The sequence below is a fragment of the Lates calcarifer genome, linkage group LG4 (genome assembly GCF_001640805.2).
Source record: "Lates calcarifer isolate ASB-BC8 linkage group LG4, TLL_Latcal_v3, whole genome shotgun sequence".
Taxonomy (NCBI): Eukaryota; Metazoa; Chordata; class Actinopteri; family Centropomidae; genus Lates; species Lates calcarifer.
In genome coordinates this window covers 3,906,554-3,933,748 of record NC_066836.1, presented here as the reverse complement: position 1 = coordinate 3,933,748, position 27,195 = coordinate 3,906,554, and the positions used below count along the sequence as shown (strand labels likewise).

The window sequence follows — 27,195 nt, the reverse complement described above, 5'->3', positions numbered from 1 at the left end:
TAATGCCCTGGATTTTTATTTCATTTTGTGACAATTCAAGAGGATTTTTAGTCTTTCCCATGAGTGTGTGTGTGTTTGTGTGTGTGTGTGGTGGAAGAGACTACAAAAAAACAAACAAACAAAAAAAACAACTCATGAATCAACTGGGCCACTGGAATGGGCATTGGGATTGTGGTACAGACAAAGAAAAACTACAAGTAGCCTTGTTCAGTACCAAACTCTTCACAGAAGAGAGCGATTTTTTTTTAGGTTTTTACTTTTTTTCCCAAATGAAGGCACCCGATAACTTGTGGTTCATGGCCTTTCAGCCTTCTGGAGAGTTTTAAAAGTAGAGAAAACGATCTTTATTATCTTTTTTTTTTTCAATTCATACATGTTTTCTTCCTTATTATGTAGAAGCTGGAATGATAATAAATGTCAGTTACTGCATTTTTTTTACTCCCTTATAGTTTTTTTTTTGATCAACAAGTAACAAAAGAATGAAGTCTTTTGTGAGGAAAATTAAAAAAAAAAAAAAAGTGGGAGATACAAAAATATTTATTTAAAAAATGATGAGGGCAGATGTGGGGGATTATCTTTTAGAGAAACAAAAAGAAAATAAAGCCACCTGGTGTAAACCAGAGGCCAAAATCATACAAAAGCAGCATCAATCAATTAAAAAAACAAATTATATAGTGCTTAGATAAGTCAGAAGCAGCAAAGTCTTCTGGGAAAGAGTCTTCATCCCCATTGTTTTGTTACTTGTCTCAGGAATAATATACGTATGGAAGAGCTTTGTGGAAACTGATTAACCCACTGACAAACTGATGCCTACAACAAACAACTTCACACCTGTCCTCCTCCTCCTCCTCCTCTTCTTCTTCTACTGCCCTGCGCCTGAATCTGTATGAAAGCATGTCTCCATAGATTTAACATGACACATGGGAACATCGAGGGAGGGCGCCCACGAAACAGAAAAAACGGGGCGAACTCCCCCAGCCATGTTCACAACATCCAAAAAATAAAATAAAATAAAAAAAATACAGGGGTTGTTTAAATCTAGCTAAACACTGACTACAGCACGGGGGAACCAGTGAGGGGTACAGTGTATTAAAAAAAAAAAAAAGAAAAAAAAAAAAAAAGGGGGGGGGTTTTTTTTTAAAAAGAATAAACATGAACGGAAAAGAAAAAAAAAACCTTTGTAAACACGGCACAATAAATAGATCAAACAGCAGGTTCCGCACCATGCATGTGATGACATACATTTTTCTGTGGTACAACTTTCACTCCTCATACTCTCGCACCAGTTGCAGTTTGTCGTTTTCTCTTTTTAATTTTAATTTTTTTATCTTGTTTTTTTTAATATCTTGAGTGCAAAACATCACAAATGAACAATTCTGTATTCAAGTAATGTTATATACAAGAACGGGGGAGGGAGGGGAGGTTTGGGAGAGAGAGGCAGGGAAGGAGGGAGGGGGGAGGGGCAGGAGTGGGCATGTGGGGCGGGGGTATTACAAATATGCAGTACTGTACATATAATTGCCATATTAAGAATTTACAGACGATCTCTTATTAACAGTAACAAATGGGGGGGTGGGGAGGTGTGTGAGGGAGAAAGATAGAGAGAAAGAGAGAGAGAGAAAAAAATTGTACGAGACGAGCATTGCAATTAAGTCCCAAAACGGTTGCCATGGAAACCCAGCCTTGCCGTGCTCATTCCGCCGCCACCACTTGCATTCACGACTAAAAAATGATGCATAGCACCTAAAAAAAACAAAAAAAAAAAACAAAAACAAAACAAAAACAACAACAACAACAAAAATAATAATAAAGGAGTCACGCTTCCCCCGCGCTGCGTACGCAAGGCTACGTAACCTCCATGGCCACTGTGTTCTCTGATAGACTGTTTAGTGCTGGCTTGTCTTGTTCGTGATTCTCCCTGAAGAAAAGGAAAGAAAGAAGACAAAAGACAAGTGTCAGAAAGAAGTTTGTATTTAAAGCAGTTTCATCAATGTACAAAGAGATAAACTCATGCTTCTGTTTCCACTGCCCCCCCCCCCCCATATTTCATATGTTAAATATGAATTTAACATGTTACTTTTGTTTATTTTGTTTAGTTTACTTCAACCACTGCTGGTTTATTGGCTCGGTTTTACTTCCATTAGCTACTGTACGTGCCTAGATTAGTTTTTTCTTGCCTGCTTCTTCACTGACTTACTGTAATCTGTTATTTGTGAAGTTGAATTACCAAAAAAAAAAAAAAAGAAGATGCTGATGCTCCTTCAGTGGGAAAGGGCTGCTACCTCTCCTCTACTGATACCACCAAGGAAGGAAACTTGCAATAAGCTGCATTTTCTCTTTCTTTTTCAAAGTAGGATCAATAAAGAATTGAAAACTGGCTTATTTCAATAAAACAAAACTACTTTGTTTAAACACAACAGGCTAAAGGGTGAAAATCGACTGTAAACAGCCTTTCCAATTTTTGTTTTTGGAATAAAGACGTTACGCCTGCTCTACCACTTGGTGTGAGGTTTACTTGTCTCGAGGATGTAAACAGAAAGCTGTAACTCTGGTAGCAGTTTATCAGGTCAAACTAGCTTCAGCACAAAACCACAGTGGAAAGCTAAATATAGAGCGGACACGTTTTCTTTTCTGATGTTGTGTTTGTTTGTCCTCACACCTGTCCTGTGTTCCTCACCTGGGCACTATGTCCAGCGGCGAGGCTGAGGCCGTAGCGACCTTGGGTTTCTGACAGTTGGCGGTTGCGTGGGGGAACTTTAAGGCGGATGTTGGCATGGTGGCGCTCAGTGTCCGGGGTGCGTGGACACGCTTGCCGGTGGGAACACCCAGACGGAGGCTGTTGTTGTTGTTGTTTCCCAGCAGGACCTGAGTGGTGGCGGTGTTAGTGGTGGTGGAGTTGGCAGGGTGGGCGGTGCCGTTGTTGTTACTGGTGGCGGAGGTGGAGCTGGTGGTGGTGGTGGCGGCGGTGCAGGGGTGGAGTAGGGCCGGTGTCGGGGTAGTGGTGGGAGGAGCCGGGGCGGCGGGGGATGGGGACGCTGTGCTCGAGAGGTGCAAGCCCTTATAGACACCTGGGGGGGGGGGGTGAAGAGAGGCCGGGGCGATGGTGGGGGAGGGGGAGGATGGAGGAGGGGGTGGTTGGTGACAGGGGGTGGGGGTTGGAAGGTTTTAATTATCAACTGCTCTTAGAAGAAACATCCTGAAATAATATTGAAACCTGAAGCACTGAGGTTTGATAAAACACCTTCATTAACCAATCAAAACAAAAAGTTGAGCTCAGCTCGACTCGTTCCTCAACTTTAAAACTTTGAGAATATTCACAGTTGTATTAAATATCTACTTTTGAGGCTTAAGGTCATTTATGAGCTGGATTTATTCCTTTGCACCAGAATCGCAAAGAAAAGAACAAAAATTCTTTCACGACGATTATCTGACTTTTAGTTTTCAGTCCTTTTATCTGTGAAGGACAGATCCTTGGTGCCTCGCGTTTCCATCTGCTGAACAATCTCAAATTGAATTCCATTTTGTCACTTTTTCTCAGTTATCTCCTAAATCCCGCTGCCTGAAATGGCATCAGTTGTTCGGGGGGTTAGCGCTGCAGGTTTTTGTTCTGTATGCTTTATGCCGTTATCTGCTCTTTCAGTGCTGTCCATTATGGGATTTAGACAGTAATTACTTTACCCTCATTGTTTGCTTTGTCTGTTTAGTGTCACTGTGTTGCTGCACTTGGGTGAAGTGCACTTTAGATTTGAAGTGCTTTTAGTTTTTAACTCCAACTGCTTTTGAATTAATTTTCAAAAGTTACGTTCAGAACAAAGTTGCACCAAAGGATAAACATGTATGTAGCATGTTGCTGTTGTTGTGAGCAGTTAAATAAACAGCAGGAAAGAATGATTACCCTTTGTTTTTATTATTAATAATAATAATAAGGATAATCAGACCACTTTGTAAAAGCTGGAATCCACTGACTGACGGCCGTGGTCATACCTGAGGGGGAGAGGACGCCATTGACTCCGCCTCCCAGGGCTAGCTCCTCCTTGGTTTTTAGAGCCAGCAGTTGGTCGGCGGTGACGAGGGCTGAGGCGGCGAACTGAGCGCTGGCCTGGTCCAACGTGTTCGCCAGACCCTGTTGGGGAGAAGGGAGAAAGCAAAGGATTTGTAAGAGGTGAGAAGAAAAGAAGAGAAACCGAGCAGACGAGCTCTTCGAGCAGAGCACTGACCTGTGTGCTGTTGGCAGTGGCGGTGCTGTTGGCTTGCTGTTGCAGCTGGATCTGCTCCAGCTGCTGTTTCTGCATCAGGGCCAGCTGCTCCTGATGCTGCTGGTACTGTTCGGCTGTGAAAGCTGAGAGGGACAAAAATAAATAAATAAATAAATAAAAGGTTCTGTTACAAATCTGGAAATAGATTCACACCATCACACACACGTCTGAAACAGTGCATCATCTGAACATCACATGGTTTCCCAAAGCAGGAGACGAACACATGCAGGCAGCTCCGTCTCTATAAAATACTGACGCTGCTGCCTAGAAGGTACTAATTCATCCATTCATTCACTCAAATATCAGGATACTTTTTGGAAACTAAAACAACTTTTCAGGTGAGAAACGGTGTCCAATCTAATGCAGCTCCAGTATTTTACATTTATGACATCAGCTCCACATGAAATCCTGGGAAGATTAACTTCACAAACATAACTCTCATCACTGATGCATGAAGCTGTCTTAATCCACAGTCTTTACTCTTCACCTTTCTCTTTTCTCTTACACATAAATCCTCAAAGCCACTCAGGGCTTCCTAGACAGTGTAAATATTGTGTTTTAAAGCAAAACCATTTTCATGGTTTCCTGCCTCTCCTTAGTGATGTGCCCATTTGGTGATTCATGCAGTTAAAATTCCCACTCTGTACTTGTCCTGTCCTTGTTTGATAAAGTAGCAGACAAGACTACAAAAGACTGAGTATGAGAGGGAAACTACAACTCAGTGTTACACTGGAGGTAAAATATTATTTATAAAAATAAAATATTAGAACAACTCTTCTACCACATTTTGGGCACTGTGAGACTCAAAACTGATTAAATGAAATTTAATGACTAGTTAACTTCAGCCAGTTTTTATCGCACAATTAAAATATTCCAGCCTTGGTTTAAAAATATCACGCTGTATAGGAAAGAAATCTGATTACTGAGCTGTGTGTAAACACATTTTCTCTAACTTCATTTCCCCCATACACTCGGTTTCTTACGTGCATTTTTAAATGTTATTCCACCAACTGCCTTATTTGCATCCCCACCATTTAATCTGTAAATAACGAGGTCTGAGGTCTTTCTTCTTTCTATTGATTACCAAGTCCTGTTCCCACATTTTTAAGTATAACGTGGCCTCGCGTCTCAGCGCAATATTGATTTACTGATTCCCTGTGAGGCTTTCAGCTCTCCACTTTGAAGGAAACGGGACTCATCGCTCTGCGCGTCTGAAAGTCGCACGCTTCGTGCTTATTTCATGCAATCTGACACAGTCTCATTTAATCAAAAAACACTGCACCTATTAATTCATCACTGTTTGCAGCCTTTTACTGCTGCTCTCTGTAGACTTCACCACTGGTGTAGTTACTCTGCACAGACGCGTTGCTTCAGAAAATCTCTTGCTCATTCTATCTGTGTCCTTTAATTTCTTTATGGTACTTTGCACACAGCAGTTTTTCAAGAAGAAATCAATAGGCAGTTGTTTTTCGTGCACATCAAAACATACACAACTCTTGTAAAGGGCTTGTAGCGACATCAAGACACCTGCTGCCTGACTGCCCTCACAATAACACCACCAGGGACCTGTGGCATTTAGTTTGTATTCAACGCTCCACGCCTCTGTGTCCACACACCCTGACAAATCCTGTGCATCTCATGAATTTATTTATCAAACCCAGTTTTAATTGACACCTTGTGGACTGGGTGGGGTGGGGAGGTGACACAGCGTGAATGCCAAGTAACAATAGCAACAACAAAAAAAGAAAACAACTTCCATAATACAGCTCGAGGACAGAGCGGCGCTGTCCTGCAATTAAAACACTCCCAACAAACAAAAGAAAAATGATCAGGAAAAAAAGTTTTTCCTCCGCAAAAGCAATTTTTTTTATTCACCCCCATTGTCGAGGGGTGGGAGCAGAAATGTCAGCAGTAAATATCTGCACACCTGAACAAACAAAACCCAAACTATTCTTATGGCAAAATACCACGAGGGCTGAATAATTAAATTTTTTTCAGTAGTATTAGAGGTGTGTGTGGGTGTGTGTGTGTGTGTCCTGTTTTCAATTAAATATTCTAGTAATTAAAAAAAAGTCACTCATAATAAAAACAGAGATGGTGGGTCTGCAACCTCACGCTGCCATGAATGCAAAATAGTTACACCAACATAATGTGTCCACGGTGTGTGTGTTTGACTTACCAGCAATGGGCGAGGGCGCAGGGACAACCCTCCCCGGGCGTTGAGAGCCGTAGGGCTGTCCCCCGGCTGTGGAGGCAGAGACCGGGCGCTTCAGGCCTCGACTCAACCTCCTGAATAGCGGGTGGGCGTTATCCAGCTCATGTAGTGGTAGTGTCCGTGGTCTAAAGTGCCTCCATCGGCACGACTTTATATTCAACAGTATCTGACTGAGGTCCGTGGAAGATGGGGAGGAAGAGGAAAGAGAGGAGTTGAAGGAGGAGGAACTTCTGTCCGAGGTATTTGTTTCTGAGGTACTGGCAAACTTGTCGATGGCCGGCGAGCGTGAAGTAGCTGTGGGAGGAGGGGAAGAGGGGGGAAGAGGCAGGTCGAGCATTTCTGGATCCAGTCCGTGGAAAACATTGTCAAAGTCTGTGTACGCCCTGTCCAGCAACACCCTGAGAAAGAGAGAGAGAGAGAGTCAGATCCTTTGCATTAATTAGGAGCAAGAGTAAATAAGAAGGAAAAAATCCTAATGTGACAAACAGGAAGTTGACCGACCTGCCGCCTCGTCCCACGCGTCGTCGCGCCATGCCCAGGCAGCGCCGCGGCACGGTGAGCGTGGTGAGACTGTAGCGAAAGCGAGCTTCTGCCAAACCGCCCTCCCAAGGACCACACCACGGCCAGCTACCCACACGATCCTGACGAGCCTGGAGAGAGAAAGACAGGATGCTGAACCTCGCCGATTTTGTTCCTTTTGTCAGGGAGTAATGCCTCTGAAGTTTTAGTGTCCTGCGGCGTGAGGTACTAAACATCTAAAATACTCATAGGCTGTAAAACGATGTCCTCTACTACAAAGGTTAAGTTCTGAAAAACTACAAAAATTTATTTCTACAGCTGGATAATAACTTTACAGCCAAAACTACACTTCGTCTTTTAGTATTTAAATGTAATAAGAATGATTTGTATACTCTGGTTTCACAGAGCAGCACAGTACAATACCTCAAGGATAACTGTTCCTCTTTCAACCAGAATAAAAGGAACATTTAATACATCCTGTAACCTTGAGATAAAAGCAGGGACTTTAACTAAAGTTGGTAACTAAAGTTGGTGTGGGAGAGTTTTAGTTTCAGTGTTATCTGACTGACCCATGAGGGCAAATCATGATTTACTTAATTCACTGCAGAGCGAGCAGTGAGCTTTGTTATACACTCGGTGGAAGACCAAAAGGTTACGTCACTTACAGCATAGTACTGGCAGCCTGCCTTCCTGCGAAAGGCGTAGGCGCCATCTGGATCGTTCTCCTCCTCTGCTTCTGATGAGCCTGAGTGCAGCTGTGGACACAGAGGTCAGAGGTCAGTGGAGGAGCAGAATTTAAAGCACTGAGGCCAGAGGTTGTGGTTTAAATGCGTTTCCCACCCACACGATTGTCTCATGTGGATTTATGGAGACAGAGGACAGAGGGCAGTGACACAGGCAGAGCTCAGTGTCTCAGTAAAGGTAATACACACAGAACTGGTTACATAGTCTACATAGTGTTTTTGGCTCTGCACGAATGAGCGTGCGCACCTGGGAGAAGGGCTCGTCATCCGAACTGGGGAAGTCGTACTGGTTGAGGTCCTTGGCATTGAAGACAGCGGGACCCGGATGGTGGGGGGTGCCCGACGACAGAGGCAGCACCTTCTGCTTCTTCTCGTACTTCCTCTTCTGCCGGGGAACTTCCATCTTCTCGGGCTACAGAGGGGAAGAGGAGGTAGGTGAGGAGACTGGACACGGTACACTTCTTAAAATAGAACTCAAACTCCCCCCGAATAAGAGTCTTGCGCCTATAAAAGCAGGCCTCACCTTGGACTTGTAGTCCTTGAGGTCCATGTGGTCCTGGTGTCTGTACTGGTTGGTGAGGGGGACCAGGGGAATGATCTGCGGCCTCACCAGTGCCCGCTCAGCCAGAACCTCTGCCATCACCTCGCCACCAAAGTCTGACATGACGTTTCTGGAAAAGAAAAGGAGGGGAGGATTAGCCAATCAGAGTCTCCTGTGCCTAGAAAGTGAATTCAACTGTTCTTAAATCTCAGTCTCACACTCTGAGCAGTCAAATGACTTTTCCCCTTATAACATTTGACAGCCTGCTGTCAGACTGCATTTTGTTTTATGGCTGTACTGTTGAATTATGTGTGCAGCCCCCCAGAGGCAGACTCACCTCTTCTCAAAGATCTCCAGTGTGAGGTGCAGCAGCTCTCTCTTGCTCTTCTCCCTCCTCTTGATCATCTCCAGGATGGTGACGGCTCGGCTGAGATCCCTGCGTAGCTTCAGCATCTTCTCGTAGGACGCCTCGTCGTTCTTACGATTCTGCGTGTCGAAGAGCGGGAAAAAGTTTAAGCAAAGCACATAACAGGAGGAAAAAAGCAGCATATCCAGCCTTTAAGAATTAAATGTAAACTTAGTTTGTTAGATGTTTATATGGATTTGTGCTTTATTTCAAAAACTAAAAGGTCAAGAAAATAAACCAGTTAAATCAGCAGTAAATACAACAGGTTGATTCATATGTAGAAAGCTACATTTCACAGGTTTTAATCCGTTATTACTTTAAACATTTATGATTAAACGTGGAGAAAAGCAAACAGGTTATAAAGTTGATTAAAACTACATTAAACTAAATTCTTCAAATGACCACTTGGTGGCATACAGATCCTTTACAAGACCATTAAGAGGGAACAGTTTCATGGGGTCACAGAGTTTGCAAAGTGCTAAAAATCACAAAATTAAGAAAATAAGGGACGGAGGTTAATGTGAAATTAATTTTATTTTAAAGAGGTGCAGTGTCTCTCTTCGACTGATCACTGTGATGTGTTAAAGAAGATAATTTTTTATCAGTTTAAGAAGTTTGTAGCGTGTGTTTCTAAACATTTCTGATCACTCGAGCTTCTTTAAAATAATTTGCCACAATCACAGTTTAAAAGCAGACAAACATCATGGTGAGGGGAGGTAAGACAATTGACAGCATTCTTCTTTGCTCGGCCTGTCGGGGTCAGATAAATGAGAATCCACTCCATCCACATCACAGCTTAGGCATGTGCAGTGTTTACGATATGACAAACCGGATCCAGCTAATTAGGCCTCGCTTCACAAAAGACAGTGATGCAGCGGAATGTAATCACCGCCTTAAAATTATTTCATGCATGGAGGAAGCCCCGTCTGACGTGACAAAACATTTCCTGCAGCGAAGGATGACAACGCACTTTTGTCCCCAGTGGTAGTCACGCTGCCACAGAATCAACTAACGATATCGTGTCCAACTACACAATGTAAGAGGAAAGATGGAATATGGCAGAAAGGCTCAGAAAACACCTTGTTTTTTTATGGAAAATAGACAGAAATTAGCTTAAAATAAAAGTGGTTTAAGCTTTGAACTCTACAGACAACAACTAAAGGACCTGGTCAGAACTGGAACATCTAAAATCTCCTCAAATAAAAACTAATCTCTGCACCACAGCAACGTAATATGCCCCAGATGTGCAACTGACTCCAGCGCAGAAATGTATCTGGAAGTTAACAACTTCTGCAATTGCACCCACATACAAACTGCCAACAGACCCAACAGACCAAACACACCAAACACCGGGGGAAAGACGACCCACCTTCCTGGTTTGCATCTTCTCCGTGCGCCGTCGGAAGGCCACGTAGGGATCACTGGTGCTCGAGCCGTCCCGCTTCTCCTGCTTGACGTTGGGGATGAGTGAGTTGGCCTTGCTGTTTTTCCTCTTCCGGCTCCAGTAGTCGAAGACCTCCTTGATGAGCTCGTCGTCCTCCTTCAGCAGCAGTTTGGCCTCAGGAAGACTCACCAGCTAAGAGACACAGATGGGGGGGAGGTCATGTTTTGAGAAGTAACATGTATTTCATGGTGGTTTCTTTAAAGTCGGCTGTGAGTGGAGGAAGATGGGAGAGACAAATGGTGCCGACCTGCTGTCCGCTGCCTTTCTCCAGCCGGTCGATCATCTCCTCAAACTGCAGGAAGCTGATCTCCATCTTCTTTTTCAGCTTGTTGACGAACGCCTCGTCGTCCGAGTCCAGGTCGTAGTCGGGCTGCTCTGTGTCCAAGCTGAAAGCTGCAGGGAGGAAGAAGAGAGGAAATAAAAGACGTTAGACACGAGCCTATGTGCTGATAAAACACTGCAGATCTTCATCAACTGTGAGAAACTTTTTGAGGAAAGTTGTAAACATTCGTGGTAAAGAACTGGCTTAAAATTTACAGAACATTTTCTCTATTTTCTGGTTTTCACAAGGCTTCTGCATCTGACCGCAAAGATTCTTGTAAATTTTTATTCCTAGGCTTTTCTGTGAGTCCTTATATTCTCTGTTGTACGTCTTTAATGCATGCTGGTGTTCATGCTCTGCCTCTTTTTCCCTCTATTGTAATAATTTGACATTCAGCTTGTCCATATCTCCAAAGTAATGGGGAAGAATATCAACCAACAATTACAAATTATACACAGGAAATGAAACCGTGAACTGGAATAATGACGAAAATAAAATTCACATTTTTAACGTTAACTGACAGAACTTCAAAGTGATCAGGTAAACGCGTCTTTTCTACTCTGACTCCACAGCAGACTCACTGTTGAAAGTTAGAATTTAGTTTAATTGGTCTGGTAATGACTGAAAACACAGCACGCTGCATTACAAAACATTATTAATCCGGTTTCCAGCCAAGTTCACTTAACCTCACAGCTGAACAATCACCCTGAAATAACAAGCGTCTGTTAACTTTTAGTTACTATGGTTATCAAACTTAAGCAGAGAGTTTCAGTTGGATTAAAAGAAACAAATGTTTCCTCTTTGTGCTGGAAGTTAATGACAGATTGTAAGTTAGATATAAGATGGTTGCTTAGCAATATGACTGGCAAGGTCACTCTGAAGGTGAAAAAGTCATCCAGTCATTTACGATACTTCTGGTTTCCGACTGTCTGCAGACATGCAACATATCCACAGGACAAAAAGATATATACACTACATCCTCTGTATTTTAACGACACAGTTTTCAGCATCTTGAGGATTGAAAGGGAGCTAAATATACAAAAAGGAAACTGTTCTACACCATAAAATAAAATAAGTCAAAGCATAAAGTAACATTTACAGCCACTCCGCTTACAGGTACAAACCACTGCTGCTATACACAATGAAACTTTGATTATATGCATTTCAAATAGTTTCCTGTGCAGCACAAACTGTAAACAATGTTTATCCCTTTTTAATATGGCCACAGGGTTATTACTGGATACATGCAGATGGTGCAATTTCTGTGCTATGAGTATAATAAAAACCAGAGCGGGCGGCCCAACAACAGACGGACACAACCATTACAGAGGAAAACAGCTCTGACCAAAACAGTACAACCGCTGCGTTTCAATCGTCAGTTTTCCTGAGCTGCTTACTCTTCATACCATGACCTGGACTGGAGAGTATTCACAGATTAACACATGGCCAGAAAACATGCAGACTAAAGAAACCACCTACGCTTTTAACTTGAGAGGCAGACAACATGGACTCATTCTCAAAAGCTTAAGTCTTAAGGTTCGACTATGAACAGCCACAGAGTTAAAAGGATTTTACTGTTTACTCCCAAAAAACAAATGTAAACTTATGTGATGAAACAGCAGGGGAGCAGAAGGGGCGATATTCACAGCTGCATTATTATAGACCATGAAAAGGAAAAAAGCACAGTAGCAACGGCAAATAACTGTATCCTCAAATATGTCTTTGTAGGGCTGAACAAGGAAACAATTATTGCAAAATAAATTCCACAATAATGATGATAAACTGGCAATAAAGGTATCCTGCATTTGGGCCAACCCTTGTCTACACAGTCGCTGTTAAGCTACAGCAACATGGGGCAAAAACAAAGAAAACACACACTGAAACATTAAAATTAGCAACTGTGAGGGGGGGACAAATGTCTGCATGAGACCAGGTAATTGTAGTGAAGAGACGCTACACAACACCACACACATTTGGCAGTGGTCTGGATTTCTAAACTTGGATCAACATCAGAGAGGTATCCACAGAAACAAAGATGTGAAACACCATCTAAACAAGTCTGTGCTCCCAAACTGAGCCAGGCTTGTACATGTGGTAACATTAGGTCAAACCTCAGCCGCAGTCACTCCTGTCTACCTTATCGAGTCTCTGATAGAAACCAGACCAGTCACCGTTTTATGAGTCACATTTATCCAAGTTATAGACAGACATCTTTTATTATTATGTGCTATATAAAACTGAATCCATGTGCCAGTGCTAGTTTCAAACAGCCGCATGTGTTGATCTTTTGTGTGATGTTTATTTAAAAAGCAATGTTGTCGTTGCCTTAGATGTTAAACTATGTTTGTTGCTGAGTGTTTTAAGCTACTGGTTCAATAATAAGGAATGATTTACAACCATAACAAAACATTATTTGATTTATTTCGGATCCAATCCCAAACGGGAGCTTTAAAACTAAATGAGACGCTTTCTTGTAAACAAGCTCTTCATGTATCTTTGATGTTCAATGCACTTCCTTCCTCATTAATGGTATTAAATGTGTATCAATAAAGTGATAATATTTTTGGCTGCATCGCCACAGCTCTGTGTCTTTGTTCATAAAAACCTGCTGCAGTTCTTTTCTGCACAAGATTTAATCCTCATTAAGCTACACTAAGACTAATGGCGCCCACAGTTAAAACAGCATCTGTTGGACATGAAGGTTAGGGATACACTGGGATGATTAGCAGGCTTAATTACACCAAATTTGCCCTTTCAGACATCTGGAAGCAGACGGCCTGACTGGAGACTTGACTGGAACTAATAGACAGTAAAGATTATCCGGCTGTTGTAGATACAGTAAGTCTCACCCAACCGATTAACTCACAGAATGGCCCGACGCTACCAGACAATTTAATGGAGTGTGCAGTAATGTGTACTAAAAAAGAAACAAAGAAGCCACACTGAATATTTCTACAGGTCAGAGGTACATCAGTGTAATTTTAATTGAAGCATAAAATGTGACACTCTGTTTTTAGTGCTCCAATGTGAGCATGTTTCTAAATGAAGAGAAAGAGAATACAGCTCATCTCAAGCCTCAGTGACCAGTGAGAAATGTGTCAAACCACAGACTTAATTCAAATCAATACACTTCTTTTCTGGCCCTCAACAACTTGCAGCCAGTGTGGAGGGTTTTTTGTGTTTTAAATCAGCCGTGGTGCGTTTCACAGCAAGAACTCAAATCTGTTTAAAATTTAATTAAAGTAGCCGCTGTCGAGCGCGAACGGCTACTGCACTACTGCACAGAGCAAACAATGTAAAGGAGAAGACATTTGCTGCTTCAGCTTTGAAATAATAACCTCAGTCCAGATTTAATCATAGAAAAATCACCTTCATCTTTGGGCTGCCATCGAGACAGTGGAGTACGACAGATGGGATACGTGGTTATTGACGTGTAAAATCATCAGTAGGTTTGAGAGTTGAAGCACTAAACTTTCAAGGCCTTGAAATGATCCAAACTCAATTTTCGTCATGTTTTAGACGCTTTAAACCTCAGGAGGAAAGCCTGACATTTGTTCGACAGTGATTTGACAGCACAAAGCATTTGTCCTTTCAGCTTTAGACTGATAACTGTCTCAGTTTAGGCTAATGGCAAATTGCTTTCCCCTTGAGAAACAGTCGTGGCGACCACTTGTGACACAGACATGGCTACTAATCCATTTCTGTGATATCATTACTGAACCAGGCAATCGCTCAAACTCATTTGCTTTGACAAACATATGACAACTCAGTAAAAGCTCATAAAACACATGGCTGATGCCATTAAATGGATGAACAGCTGTCAGAAACAACAAACTGACTACCTTGGTTTGTGGGTCATTGAAAGGGATCAACATTTTTATGCGGCTGAGTTAGTTAATCATCATTAACTGGTTCACTGAGGGTTGAAATGTCACATCAGGTCACCTCTTCATTCACAAAAACCACTGAGTATACGCCACTTTATAGTCCAAAAGTTAATCTAATGAACAGACACGGGTCTTAAGTGATGATTTACAAATAAAAAAAGTACACTAATGTGGACTATTCTACTAATTGCAGCTTATTATTTTGATCAACAGCCCCCAAGTGTCATTTAATGCAGTGAAAATAACTGAGGAAAACACCATTATAGGCTAATAAAACAGCTGAGGTTCCTAAACTGCGACTCATCGCCTGCTTTCAGCATCACGTATTCGCCATTAGAAAAGCCCACTTACGCTGTATGTGAATTAGCTGCTTTGGCATCTTGTAGTCCCCAGGGTAGAGGGAGTCGTAGTAGGTGATGTTGCTCTCCGCCTCGGGGACCGGGATGACCATGTTGTCCCGCTTCTCGCCATATACCTGCTGCGCCGAGATGGCCCGCTGGAGATGGTGTTCCTGCAGTGAGACACAGGCAGAGGTCAGACACCTGGACCACAGAGGACGGACGGATGGTCTCTTATTAAATACCATACAAATCAATTTACTTAAACAAAATAGAGAAAGCTTTTTTCTTGAGACCATCAAGCTGATATGGAGCTGCCAAACTGGCAAAAAAAAAAAAAAAACAAGCTGCTGCCACATGAGTGAAAAAACTTTTTGAAACAATTTTAAAAGAAAATCTAGAAGTTGGATTTATCTTTGAGGCAGTTCTCCAGCTGCGTAAACCAACCACGCTGATTTATCGGCTGATACTAGTTTAATACAGACACATCAGTGCAGGTGCACATGTTGGACAATAAATAACAAGAAACTGCAACACAGAAATGCCATTTTTGGACATAGTGATTCCACTAGAGAGGACTGAAAAATATTTTTCAACAGTAAAATGTCTGAACAATATGCATCTTTGTTTCAACTACATATATACTTGAGAAAACACAATCAAATCAAGCAAACAAACAAACAAACAAAACTACGGGACCAGCATCAAGATTGTTCATGCACTTTACAACAAGCCTCCAGTAACAGTCAGACTACACAGTAAACCAGCATTGGCAAATGACTGGCTGTTATTTGTCAGCTGACTGCCACACAACCCTGAATAAGACCATGATTGTAAAGCATGAATGAATCAGCTAATGCAATCATGACTGAACTAAGGCTACGCTCTATTTATCCATGTGCTGCAGCAGTGGATATCAGTTAAAAATGCCACATTTCTATAGAGAAAGATTCAACCTTGCTGGTGATTTCTCTACCAGAAACACTAAGCTGCCATCATTCAGAGCTCGTTTCTATTTCAGCTTTAATACAGTGAGAGAAAACATCAACCTCTTTAAGATTTAATGTTGCTGTCACCTACAACAGGTGGGTTACAAAGTAGTGAAGAGATGCGGTCCTTAAAAAAGCAAAGCAAAAGGTGAACACTCCAAGACAAGTTTATGAAACAGCTGGGACAAAACAAATCTTGTATACTTTGTTATTCTGAGGGGGGAAACAACACACTGACTCATAGACACCTGCAGAGGTGCGGGAGGAAACTGACGATTATCCAGTTACACAATGAGCAGTATTTGGCGTCCAGGCCGCTACAGGAACAAACAGCACCGCCAGGAGAAGCAGAACCAAATCAAAACATCTGCTGCTACGTCTACACTGTCAGGGAAGGTGTTGTTGTCTCAATATGTGCAAGAAAAATTACTGATTGGCTCTAGACTGGCGTGTAGGAACAAATCTGAACCTGCCGTCCAATCACTCTCAAGAGCACAAACACAGAGGGGGGAAACTTGACACTGTTTTTGTCTACAACGCTCAGTCAGTTGGCCTTATCTACCCGCCGCAAGTGTGATGAGAGCCTGCCGCTGCCAAGCCTGCTGAGGAGGGGGAATGCGCCGGAAGGCAGGCAGGCAGACAGGCTGGATGGCTGACTAACTGGTTCACTGGCAGGCTGCTTGTCTGAACAGTTCCAGTCAGTCGTAGTAGTAGAGCCTTTGGCCCAGAGCTGGGCATCGAGCCCCTGGCAGGCAGTCTGTCAACAAGGCAGCGTGCTGCCGGCCTCGTACAACAGCTCTCTGGAGAGAAGGTGTGTGTTTATTGTTTTCCCGGCGGCTGTCAAAGGCACAGGGGTTGGTAGGGGAGTGGGTGGAGGAGGAAGGGGGAGAAGATTTGTGCCTAGGGAAGGTGCAGAGAGTGAGTGAATGAGTCAGAAAGACAGCGAGTATGTGTGTTTGTGTGTGCTTCAATGAGGAAGTGCCACGCTGTACCTGCAACTGAATTTACCTGGAGCCAAAACTATCAAGAGTCACGTCACACAGTCACTGCTGTGTATCTCACGTGCCAGGCTGCAACATTAGCAAGTAACGAGCTTCATTCTGATTCAGCCTGAGCAGCCCGACGTTCAGAGGTAGTGGTGTGAATTAGATTCTTAACACCTAATGCAGTTAACTCAATTAAGCCCCTGCTTCTTATTCACAGGTAACATGAGCCGTCACACCGACTGTATTTCAAGCTCCACTTGCTTTATCTACAGCTCATCTCACATGTAGGCATCTGTCATAACATAGGTGCACGATCAAATTTACTGCTGGCACCATTTCACAAAGATTGAGGTTTTACATGTGTTGGTCCTCTTTGAAAAGGTATAGGTGATTTCATATCATGATTATTCCCTCATAGATAACCAGATGGGAAAGTCAGTCATAGATTCTCTGGATTTCTGGCTTCTAATTTAACAAGAAACAAAAAACTTGCTATAAAGATGCGTGACCAAATCTGACCATGGACAAATTTCTACTGTCTTGCTCTACATCTTGTAAATTTCTCTATTCTCAGACTGCATGACAATGCACCATTTTGATTTTCAGTCTTCACTTACAGTTTTACATCTGTGCAGAATTCAGAAATAAGGGAAATAGATTTTTCATGGATCTGTCAAGAAACTACTCTGTGGTTTGTAACTACTATTTGCACTACTCAACTTCAAGCTGGTTGTATATCACAAAGATTCCTACATTGACTGCCCTTGTGTGGCTACTACTTCAACAGAAAAGCCCTGCAGGAGCACAGTAATCATTACCATTATTAAATGAATCTGAATTACTGACTTCTGAATCAACATTATAATTGATAAGGTATTTTCACATTTATGAGCCGGTTTTAAAAGGTCATCTCCTCATCTTTGGGATTCACATCATCTGGATTTCTTTTTACTCTAAGCAGCCCCGGGCACCGGATGAAGGCCAGGAGAAAAGGCTGACTGCTTAGAAGAAACCAAACATAGGGATGGCAAACAGTTGGGTTAAATCATGTAGGCGTGCTGCCTCTCAAGAAACTCTGATAAATATGTATCTTTTGAACAACACCAAAAGCCAAGCTTTTCAATGCTACAGTGTTTTTATACAGATTGTCCTTGACACTTTCAGAGACCATGAAGACACAAAGGGCAGTTCTACAGCATTCAGTGCAGACTATACTCTTCCATATAGTCACGTGTTACTTCATATAACACAACTGCAGCTTTTCCATCTAAAAGCCAAGACTGCAACATGTGGACACAATGACGAATTGTTCAGAGAAAATTTTCACACTTACAAACTGAACAATTAAGACAATTATCATGTTCACTTTCAAATGAGTGTGCACAATGTGTGAAAAGCATCTGCATTTATTGATCACTTTAGACAACACTGGATCACAATAACTGCTTCTTCACAAGATGACAACAATAATAATGGAGTATTAAATGCCTCTGGTACTGGCAAAAAGTGACCGGACGTCACTCATCATTCACAGTTAAAAAAAAAGAGAAAAAAAAAAGTACAGGAAAGTTTTAAAAGTTAACTTTATAATGTGTGACCTTCAGTATATCATCATCTCTAACAGTTTCAGTATACTATAAAAAATCTTTTATTGCGTCCCAGAACCCCGTGTTCATCAACGCCATTTGGACTTTTGGGGCTGGCAATATTCTACACACAGTCTGTTATACCCGGGGCAAGTGATTGTACTTTACATTTATGGCGCCATGTGCTCTGGCGATCTGTTCTGATAATGTTAGCTGCTCCCATAGCTGGAGAAGCTGCTGAGGACGAGACTTTCGGTTTTTATTCTCAGAGCTTCCCTAAGGCGTCTTCATACGGGAATAAAAACTCTACACATTTGACCTGATCTGTAGCTTTTGCTTGTACGCTTGTATAACCTTCACGTTCCCATTTGATTCCCATATTCCCTCACAGACCCTCGCATCAACTTCCTCTGGCTGCTCCACAGCAGAGGGAGAAACTCATAAAATCAAGTGGCCTTGAGCAAAAAAAACTTAAAAAAAATTGTGTCAGCTGCCAAACCTAATCAAGCAGTATGTTTGTTTACTTTTCCAGGCCGTGGCTATTTGCCTGAGAATAAATAGACTCAGATTGAGGTGAACAGTCATTGGCTGGTGCCCTCACACACACACACACACACACACTTTCTCTCAGTCTCGCTTTCTCACACATACACACAGCAGTCCAGAAATAGCCCTCTAAAATGACCACATCGATCACTGTCTGCTGAGGCAGCCGGAGCCTCCTCCACCTTCCCCCGGTCTCGGTCTCTGACAGCTACTGTCCCAGACACTGTAAATGCCACTTAGCTTGATGGACAGCCGACGGTGGAGCTGTCGAGGGATATGCAGCCTCGGTACAAAGCAGGTTTGTGCACTCGCGTGGGAGAGGATGAACACCCAGCGTAAGTGGGGTGGGAAATTAACGGCAGCAATAAAGACTGCGTTTTTGGCTGTTCCCACTCTGCTAAGCAGTTTGTAAAGTAGCAGAGCATGAGCTGAGAAACTTTCCATTTCACAAATTAATGTGGCTGGTAAAATAAGACTGAGGCAGTATTGCATAATAATGCAGTGAAACCAATAAATCACAAACATAAGTAATTTTCCATCCATGGGTTATTGACTGGAGGATTCCTTAATTCAACGGTCATTCTTAGGAGCTGCTCCAGCTGAGGCTTGCCTAGCTGGCAAACCAGCCAAGAGCTGGATTCAAGAACTTGCCCCTGAGGCTGGTGTTAATTTCCCACGCTGCCCACATTACACGTCAATACAAAACTGTCACCAGTGAAAGAAAAATGGAGGAGGAAACGGCTGACAAAGGCAACTTTCAATTTCACAGCATGTAGGCTGTACAGACTTTGGACAGGTGACATGCCCCAAATTCCCACCCAGCAAGGTCACACAGTGAGAAACTGGTGGTCTGCCAAAATCAGTGTGTGTGTCTGTGTGTGAGTACAAGAACTGTGTCTGGCAAAGAGGCAAACACAACAGATGCCTGTGGGTTCCCACCAGGGCCGCAGACATTGACCTCACTTTCACCCAAACGTAAACACAAGAGAAAGTGTCTGGCCCAAAACAAACAAGCTGCACGTGCGGAGGGAATTTCAGCAATGACGGCTCTTCAGTCAAAGCCATGCTACGCAGACACATATACACATGCACAGCCTGCATATTACAAAACCACATGCCGGGGCTGAGATGTGACTTTTAAAAAGGAAGTGCTGCAGCAGCAGCCCCATGCTCACTGTAGGCTTGAAACAAGCAGGGCTAAAATGCAGCGTACCGGAGGGTCCAAATCTGAAAAGTTGTTCTGTAGTCGGAGTTCAACAGCTCACTGTTAAAAGCTCTCATCAGCTCTCAGAGAGTCAGGAAGCACAGTGACACCACACAGTCACCCTGTAGACCACTGAACATCAAGTGGGTTGTTCGTATGGTTGAGGTGGTGGTGGTGAGCGAAACATGCAAAGCTGATGCTTTCTCCAAAATGCTTTCAGGATGGCTGCTCAAAATGAAATGTACAGTTTACGCTCAGTGGGTCAAGCACATCTCCAGAGATGTCAGGCATCCTTGTGCAGATCAATGAGTGCACAATCAGGCCCACAAAGCTAAAAATAAACAGTTTTACAGCACAATAAAGCAACAGCTCTATACCCTAAGAGAGAGGGAGTGTTTTAAAGATCAATATCACCATTAATAATTCAAAGCAAACTCTGACGTAAAAATTCATGACAGCTCCAAGCGCTGAGTGGCTGGCATGCAGCGGGCCTTGGCCTACCTCTTATGATAATAACTGTTACATAACCGAGCACTCCAGCTGAGCGGAGCACAGACTTTGAAGTGACAGCAACCTCCCCCTTCCTCCATCCCTCCTCCTGCTGCCCTGATCTCCTCCTGAGCGCCACGTGCCGCTGGTCTGCCAGCCTGCTGTGCCATCTGACACACTGAACCCCTGACTCTGGGCCTCTGCAAGAGCAGACTAGGCTGCAACACACCTTCAGCGAATAACAGCGGCATCCACCACAGACGCCCGTAGTGATATTCCCTATTTACATGCTCCTCAGATGTAACCATTAGCGAAGCCTGCTGGGTTAGCTACAAAGCTGCACCCTTGGAGAAGTCAGTATATTGCTAAGGGGACCCAGAATACAAGCCTCACTGTGCTCTCGCTGCTGTCTGATAAATGGCATGTACAGAACAGATGAGCAAAGTAAAAAATTCCAATGAGGTGAATCTAGTTTACAAACAACCCACTACATCCTAGAGATAACTACAACGCCCCTGCGGGATGCTGCACAAACCAGAGAGAGGAGCAGACTTTGTTTATCTACCTGCCTCTGTGGCTGGTGCATCCCTAAATCTCATCTATCTTTCCAAATGCACTGTCAGGATACTCCAAGGATCTGCCAAATGACAGCAACCTATCTGCCAAAAATAGGGAGCAGAGTTTCCCAGCTCAGTCATTTCAAAATTTTCATGCATTGGACACTTTGATTTTTAGCTTTAATGTGCTTGTCTAGCAAACCAACTGCCAACACTGAAAAACCAGAGAAATGCTTATAACGACACAGGTTAATATACTAAAAGAAATCTCCCCAGGTTGTGTAAAACAGGGGGATTAAATAATATGCCTGTCTGACATCTATACAAACAGGATGATTACCTTTACATGTGTTGTTCAAACAGTGTTTTTTGATGCAATAACTGAATGACAACAGCTGGGTTACGTATACAGTGTAGGATCACAACCCACAGCCTCCGTACAAATAAACACGATGGGCTGTTTCATACATAAACAACCCTGACATGATTAAAAGCTAACAGCAAACTGTCCCTTAATTGTGACAACATGCGCGACTGAGAATAACGTAAAAACCATGACAACACGCACAAACATGTATACTGTAACTTTTAAAAATGACATATTTTAAATGCATGGCAGCAGTGTTGACATTTCTGTCTGCTGGTGGCACAGATGCCACATATAATATGAAATCACTAGCTCCCCCTTGCCCTGGCCCTTCGCAATTACGCCAACACAAGGCCCCATCCTGACAGACAAGACAAAATGTCGGAATTGCTGAAGTCACATGACTCCTTTGTACTCAGAAAATCACCTCACACATAAATAACCCGGCCAAACCGGGCAATTTTATCGAACAATGACACAAAGCATCCCCGCTTTACCCAGACATTCGTCCGAGTCCCACATATGAGGCGTCTGCAACTGAATTCTGTCGTGTTTCTTCTGAGAAAATTGGCCGCCATTTTGTGAAAGCTTGCGCAGGAAAAAAAGAGGGACGCCTCTGATCATGTAAAAATAAAAAATAAACCAAAGCGTATATTTTCACATTTTCTAACTGTTAAAGCATACCGATTCCTCTTCTTTCTCCATCCCCGTAGGCATCTGCGGCACTGCCCGGTTAATGGATGCATATTCGTGTAGGTCGGGTAAATCCTCACAACGGAAGACGGGTAGTGGCTTGGAAGCGTCCAGCGCCCGTGCCCGAAACGACAATTTACTCATTTTTCACAATTCGAGATGCAATATAAATCTATCCGATCTCCTAATATTCAAAACGGTACCGAGTGGAGCTTTCATGGATGTTTCTGTGCGGTTAATCTCTATTCTAACGTTCGAATGGTTGTAGCTTGTATTTAGGGCGTCGCCAACGGAGCCGGGGGAAGGCCCGGATCTTGGTCGCTCTCTCTCGGACTGTTTTTTTCCGACGCTCCGCTCCCTATCGTTGGTTCAGTGCGCCATGGACAACATGGCGGACATTTAAAACTCTTTTGCGCTGTTTCGCTCGGAGCGGTCCAACCCCCAGTTCGCGGACCGACCATTCCCACACGGTCCCGAGCGCTTGCGCGTTGCGGGGGTGGGGGGAAGGGGGCATTTCTTGCAAACTAACTCCTCTCCACACATACACATAAATTATTGAAATAAACATTAGGCACGGCCGAAAAATATATTGCGATAATAAAATAAGTAGATAATAGACTGTATATTAATAAAACCTCCAAATAAATTGGAGGCAAATTAAAATGTAATTAAAAAGGTTAAAATACACAAATAACTTATATATAATTAAATAATATTCATTTAGAGGGACGGAAATTAAAATTAATAATATAAGCCAAAATGAATAAATAAGATAAATGCAACAAAATAATTCATAAGTGTATAACAAAAAAGACAATTAAACACAAAATTTTATTAAATTTGCTGCAGTGATAAAAAGGCTTACTTATTCAAATTTTGGTGTTAATTGAATAGTATGATATTATATCTACCTTTAGTTTTCCCAGAACTCTGAAATCATGAGAAATTAAAAGATCATCTCTCCAACTTTATTCTAACTTTTCAATAACTTTTCCTTTTAGTAATTCACTAATATCATAATGGATGGTTAAAATGATTATTGCCTGGTTTAATTAAACAGATTACCATTAGGACAATACGATATAATACCCTAAAATATTAAGAGCCACGACCTACTCAGTTTTATTTAGAAGTTAATTTTAACCCAAACTATTATTTCTTATCAAAACTATGTAAAATAAGGAAATCAAACACTAATCTACTCTTAAGACTTATTTTATGGTAGTTGATTTTATGCTTTAGTGCAAAACTGGAGGAATAAAATCATAAATCCATAACAAGCCAACGCCTCAAATCCAACAAACTGAACAGAGATAACAATTCAGATCCACCAAACCTCATCCATCAGCAATGATCCCATAATAGCTCCCAACAGAAAAAAAATGTTTGTTCCAGGTGAAAACGCTTCACAGCAACATGTTCACCACATGAACAATGTCGCCCTCTTCTGGTCTGACAGCCAAATGATCTAGATTTTCAGGACAGGACACCAACATGCATGTTTGTATGGAGTAAGCACACAAGCACACACACACACACACACACACACACACACACACACACTGACTGCACACAACATTTAGTGAATATTTAGATCCAAAATACTGAGCAGCTGTGTGAGTGTACATATAAATAAAAACACAACCAGTAAAACACCTTACCTTTTGATGACACTGGGTTTATCCAGGGTCCACCCATATGAACTGAGGTTTCCTCATCATTAAATCCAATGACTGCATCATGAGGACCTGAGAGGCAATTGACAAAAGCAACAGGGACATTTAGCCAAAAACTCTGACAGTCTACACAAACACAAAGCTTTTAAATGAAAGACATTATGACAACTCAGTTACAGGAAAAACATTAAACCCAGTGGCTTGCAAGTCTGGTTAAAAAGAGACCTCACTAAGATCATTTGCTGATTAAAATGAGGTTTAGGAAAGGACCGTCTGGGTGGAGCAACTACACAAAACATTTGTCTACCACCTGATCGTGATTGTCTGCAGCACTGCCTGGTCCGACCCTCCAACGACCACACCTGGCTGTGTACACAGGTTGCACCAAAGAGACTTTTGTATGGTGAAATCATATTAAGCAGGTTTATTTATTTATTTATTTACATCCTTTCCCTGCAATGGTGAAGTTGACATGTTGGGTTTTGACTGAAATATTTCGACTGTTTTTTTCGATTGGTTTGTAAAGAGCTCCCACGAAATCTGGTGCTGATATTTAATCTCCCCAGAGAATGAACCCTTATGACTTTAGCATTTGGCAGAAAATCACCAGTTTTCAGTTATCTAAATATCTCCACACCCACTAGGTTCACAGAAAAATAGTACAGACATTCATAGCTACCAGAAGATGAGTCCCCTTGACTTGTAATCTAGTGCCACTAGCACCACCACCATTCACTGTGAACATGTTAGCAGGTTGACTTTAGCATTTGGCTAAACTACCTGCTGTGGCTCAGCATGGCCACACAGAGTCACTAACACTGCTGCAGACTCTTATGTCTTTTTATGTTACTACAAGGTCAAAAGACTTAACATTTAAAAGGGGTTACTTGTGGTGACAAACCTGACTCTGCACCTGAATACCACTAGAGGTCACCATCTGAGGGGTTAAGTTAAACCTGAGACCCTGCAAAGAATTAACAGTTAAACTGTACCCTGTCACCAAAGTAATGTATCCTGTGTATTCATGCATATTTCTCACCAGGAAGGAGTTCTGTTATTCATAACAGCATTGTGATGATGCACTGTGGTACATGAAACCACAAGATAAAAATTTGTATTTGAATACTGAATGTGTTGTCAGAGAAACAACTTCCTGATTCCATTTAAGATAAAACTAGTGACTTATCAATATTTTTGTCCTTATTTATTGTTTACTTAAACTTTCTTGTCATCCCAGTCCTACTTATGATACATTATCAATACAGTGTTAGCAATATTGCGGCTCCTTTACCCTTTCTTCTGTCTGGCAGTTGAACCATGACATTATGGCTGTGTAAAATGCTCAGATGGTCGTATATTTGCATGTTCCTGCGATAGAAACACTCAGAATTGGAAGCACTAAATAATGCAGAGACTATAATACCCATTCCTGCCTTTTGAAATATTACCCATTTTAGAACTATGATTTCCCCTTCAGTTACACTGAAACTGAGCTGTATTCGTGATAAATCTCTTGATATGTTCTTTGATTATCAGCCTATGACTTAATCCAAAAAAAGGGAAGCATTCGAGTCTGAGGTCAAGGCCTCAGTGTCCTGTGATAGTGCAAAAATGACAATGGCAAGGCTTACAAATACTAGTCCTCCAAGTTAAAGTTTAGGGTTAACTGTTATGTAAAACACAAAAAGACCATTTCAACCTAACAAGCAGTATTCTCATACCTCGCATACTTTGTGCTAGCCTACAAATGTCCCATGTGGGTGGGGTTTGTCACACAATACCCAGACTCTTATTTTTTTTTGTACTTTTCCGATTCACAGCTTACTAGATGTAGTAAGCCCTAACAATCAGGTACTCTGAGCAGGATTTTACCATGAATTATTAACTAATGATGATAGTACTACAACCATTGCTAGTCACCATGAGGCAGCTCTAATCCTGGTCTCCCAAACTACATCTGCACAGGGAGGCCAAATCACTCATAAAAGGTCTCTCCCCCCTTTTTTGAGTCCTTGTAGGGAGAGGTGTGCGTTTTAGGAGAGGAGCTACTAATGCAGAGGAGGGATAAAAGGGATATAGCCTGTGATCCAGACCCATGCAGGCCAGGGCCGAGCAGTTCCCTGGCAGACCACAGGAGCTGCCTGGCACTGTTTAGCCACACACCCTAAAGCCTGTGATCGAACAATGTTACATTTCAAACCAAGATGATGAAAAAAAAAACCTTCACGTGAAATCATGTCAAAATTGTCTCTGAGCCCTTCATCGACACCTCCGCCTCCTGCTGATGCCCCCCCCATTAGCCAGATCAGGTTTCCGACATTCTAATTTTGCCATTTATCTTAACAACTACTGAACTCGATTTTTTGTTTTATACAATGAAAAACGTTTCCTCTGCCTACATCGATCGATATCACAATCTTCCCGCTTCGAGAGCTGACAAAGTGATTAGTAACTTGTGGTTTTAGTGCTGAATTGCATCCAGCTGACCAGCCAGGAATTTGATTGCGTGTATGAAATCATCTGATGCCAGAAACACTTTTCACGATGGGCCTCTTTTTTTAAGCAGCTATCGATTCAAGTTAAAACATTATAAGAAAATACTCACCAAGTCGATCATTCAGCACACGTCGGGGATTTAAAGACAGATGGGCAACATTTCTGCAAGTCAGAAGTGAAAAAAAAAAAACGCCAGGCAACACCAACACGACGCAGCTAGCCAGAGAGGGAGCCAACTAACACTAACGTTAGCCACAGCTAGTTCTCCTAGTTGGTTTCATAATAAAACACCAAACGGTGAGCCGGTGTCCTGGTGGGAAGAGCCGCTGTCCGGTTCGTATCCAGCCCGTAATAAAAGCGTTTTTCGGTCGATGAAAAGTCAGTATTTTCCTGTCGATGTAAAGCAGGCTGAAACTAGAGAGGTGGAAACCAAAGTGCTACTGTTGGGGGTTAACAACTTTGCTGTAAAAGACGGCCTGTGATTGGACGGCCGAGGCCACCAATCACCTGTGGAGAGCCCCCGGGCTTGTGGCGTCACGTTCCACAGGGGATGGAGCGAAACGTGATTGGCTGCAGATGTCAGAAGTCTGAGCTTCGGCCATTTCTTTACGTTCTAATCAAGTTAAACGATCTATTTTATATGTTTTTGTTAGCCCAGGATTCAATTTAAACGTTTTACTTATGTTTATTTTACTTACTTACAGTACCGTGCAGAAGTATTGAGCCTTAAAAGTAAAGCAAACAATGCAATGAAGTTTTTATGTATCAATTCATTTCATAAGTCTTGTAAACAGAAAAACTATATCAAACCAGTATTAGCTGTGAACACGCTTTGCCTTTTCAGCTCAATAACATGTTAATCTAATTGTATCTAAGGGGGCAAAACAAAGCCAAAAGGACTTTATTGCACTTGATCTTTTCGCAAAAGTTTGTTA

The 27,195-nt window shown here is 42.3% G+C and overlaps 1 protein-coding gene across 2 annotated transcripts; it reads right to left on the bottom strand.

Annotated features, from left to right (window-relative positions):
• LOC108880946 (enhancer of polycomb homolog 1) lies at positions 1–26,722 on the bottom strand. Of its 2 annotated transcripts, XM_018672688.2 has the most exons (15): positions 26,370–26,722; positions 23,750–23,836; positions 14,685–14,844; positions 10,372–10,517; positions 10,050–10,256; positions 8,612–8,760; positions 8,257–8,404; positions 7,981–8,145; positions 7,656–7,745; positions 6,973–7,121; positions 6,436–6,869; positions 4,218–4,339; positions 3,985–4,123; positions 2,678–3,068; positions 1–1,918 (listed from the first exon to the last, which is right to left on the bottom strand). In XM_018672688.2, exons 3-15 carry the CDS (start codon positions 14,782–14,784, stop codon positions 1,846–1,848), a joined length of 2,313 nt encoding a protein of 770 aa, XP_018528204.1. In that variant the 5' UTR covers positions 14,785–14,844; positions 23,750–23,836; positions 26,370–26,722; the 3' UTR covers positions 1–1,845. The 2 variants fall into 2 exon arrangements, with proteins under 2 accessions (XP_018528204.1, XP_018528203.1); XM_018672687.2 differs by lacking the exons at positions 23,750–23,836; positions 26,370–26,722 and adding an exon at positions 22,080–22,706.
• Between the last annotated feature and the right edge of the window lie 473 nt (positions 26,723–27,195).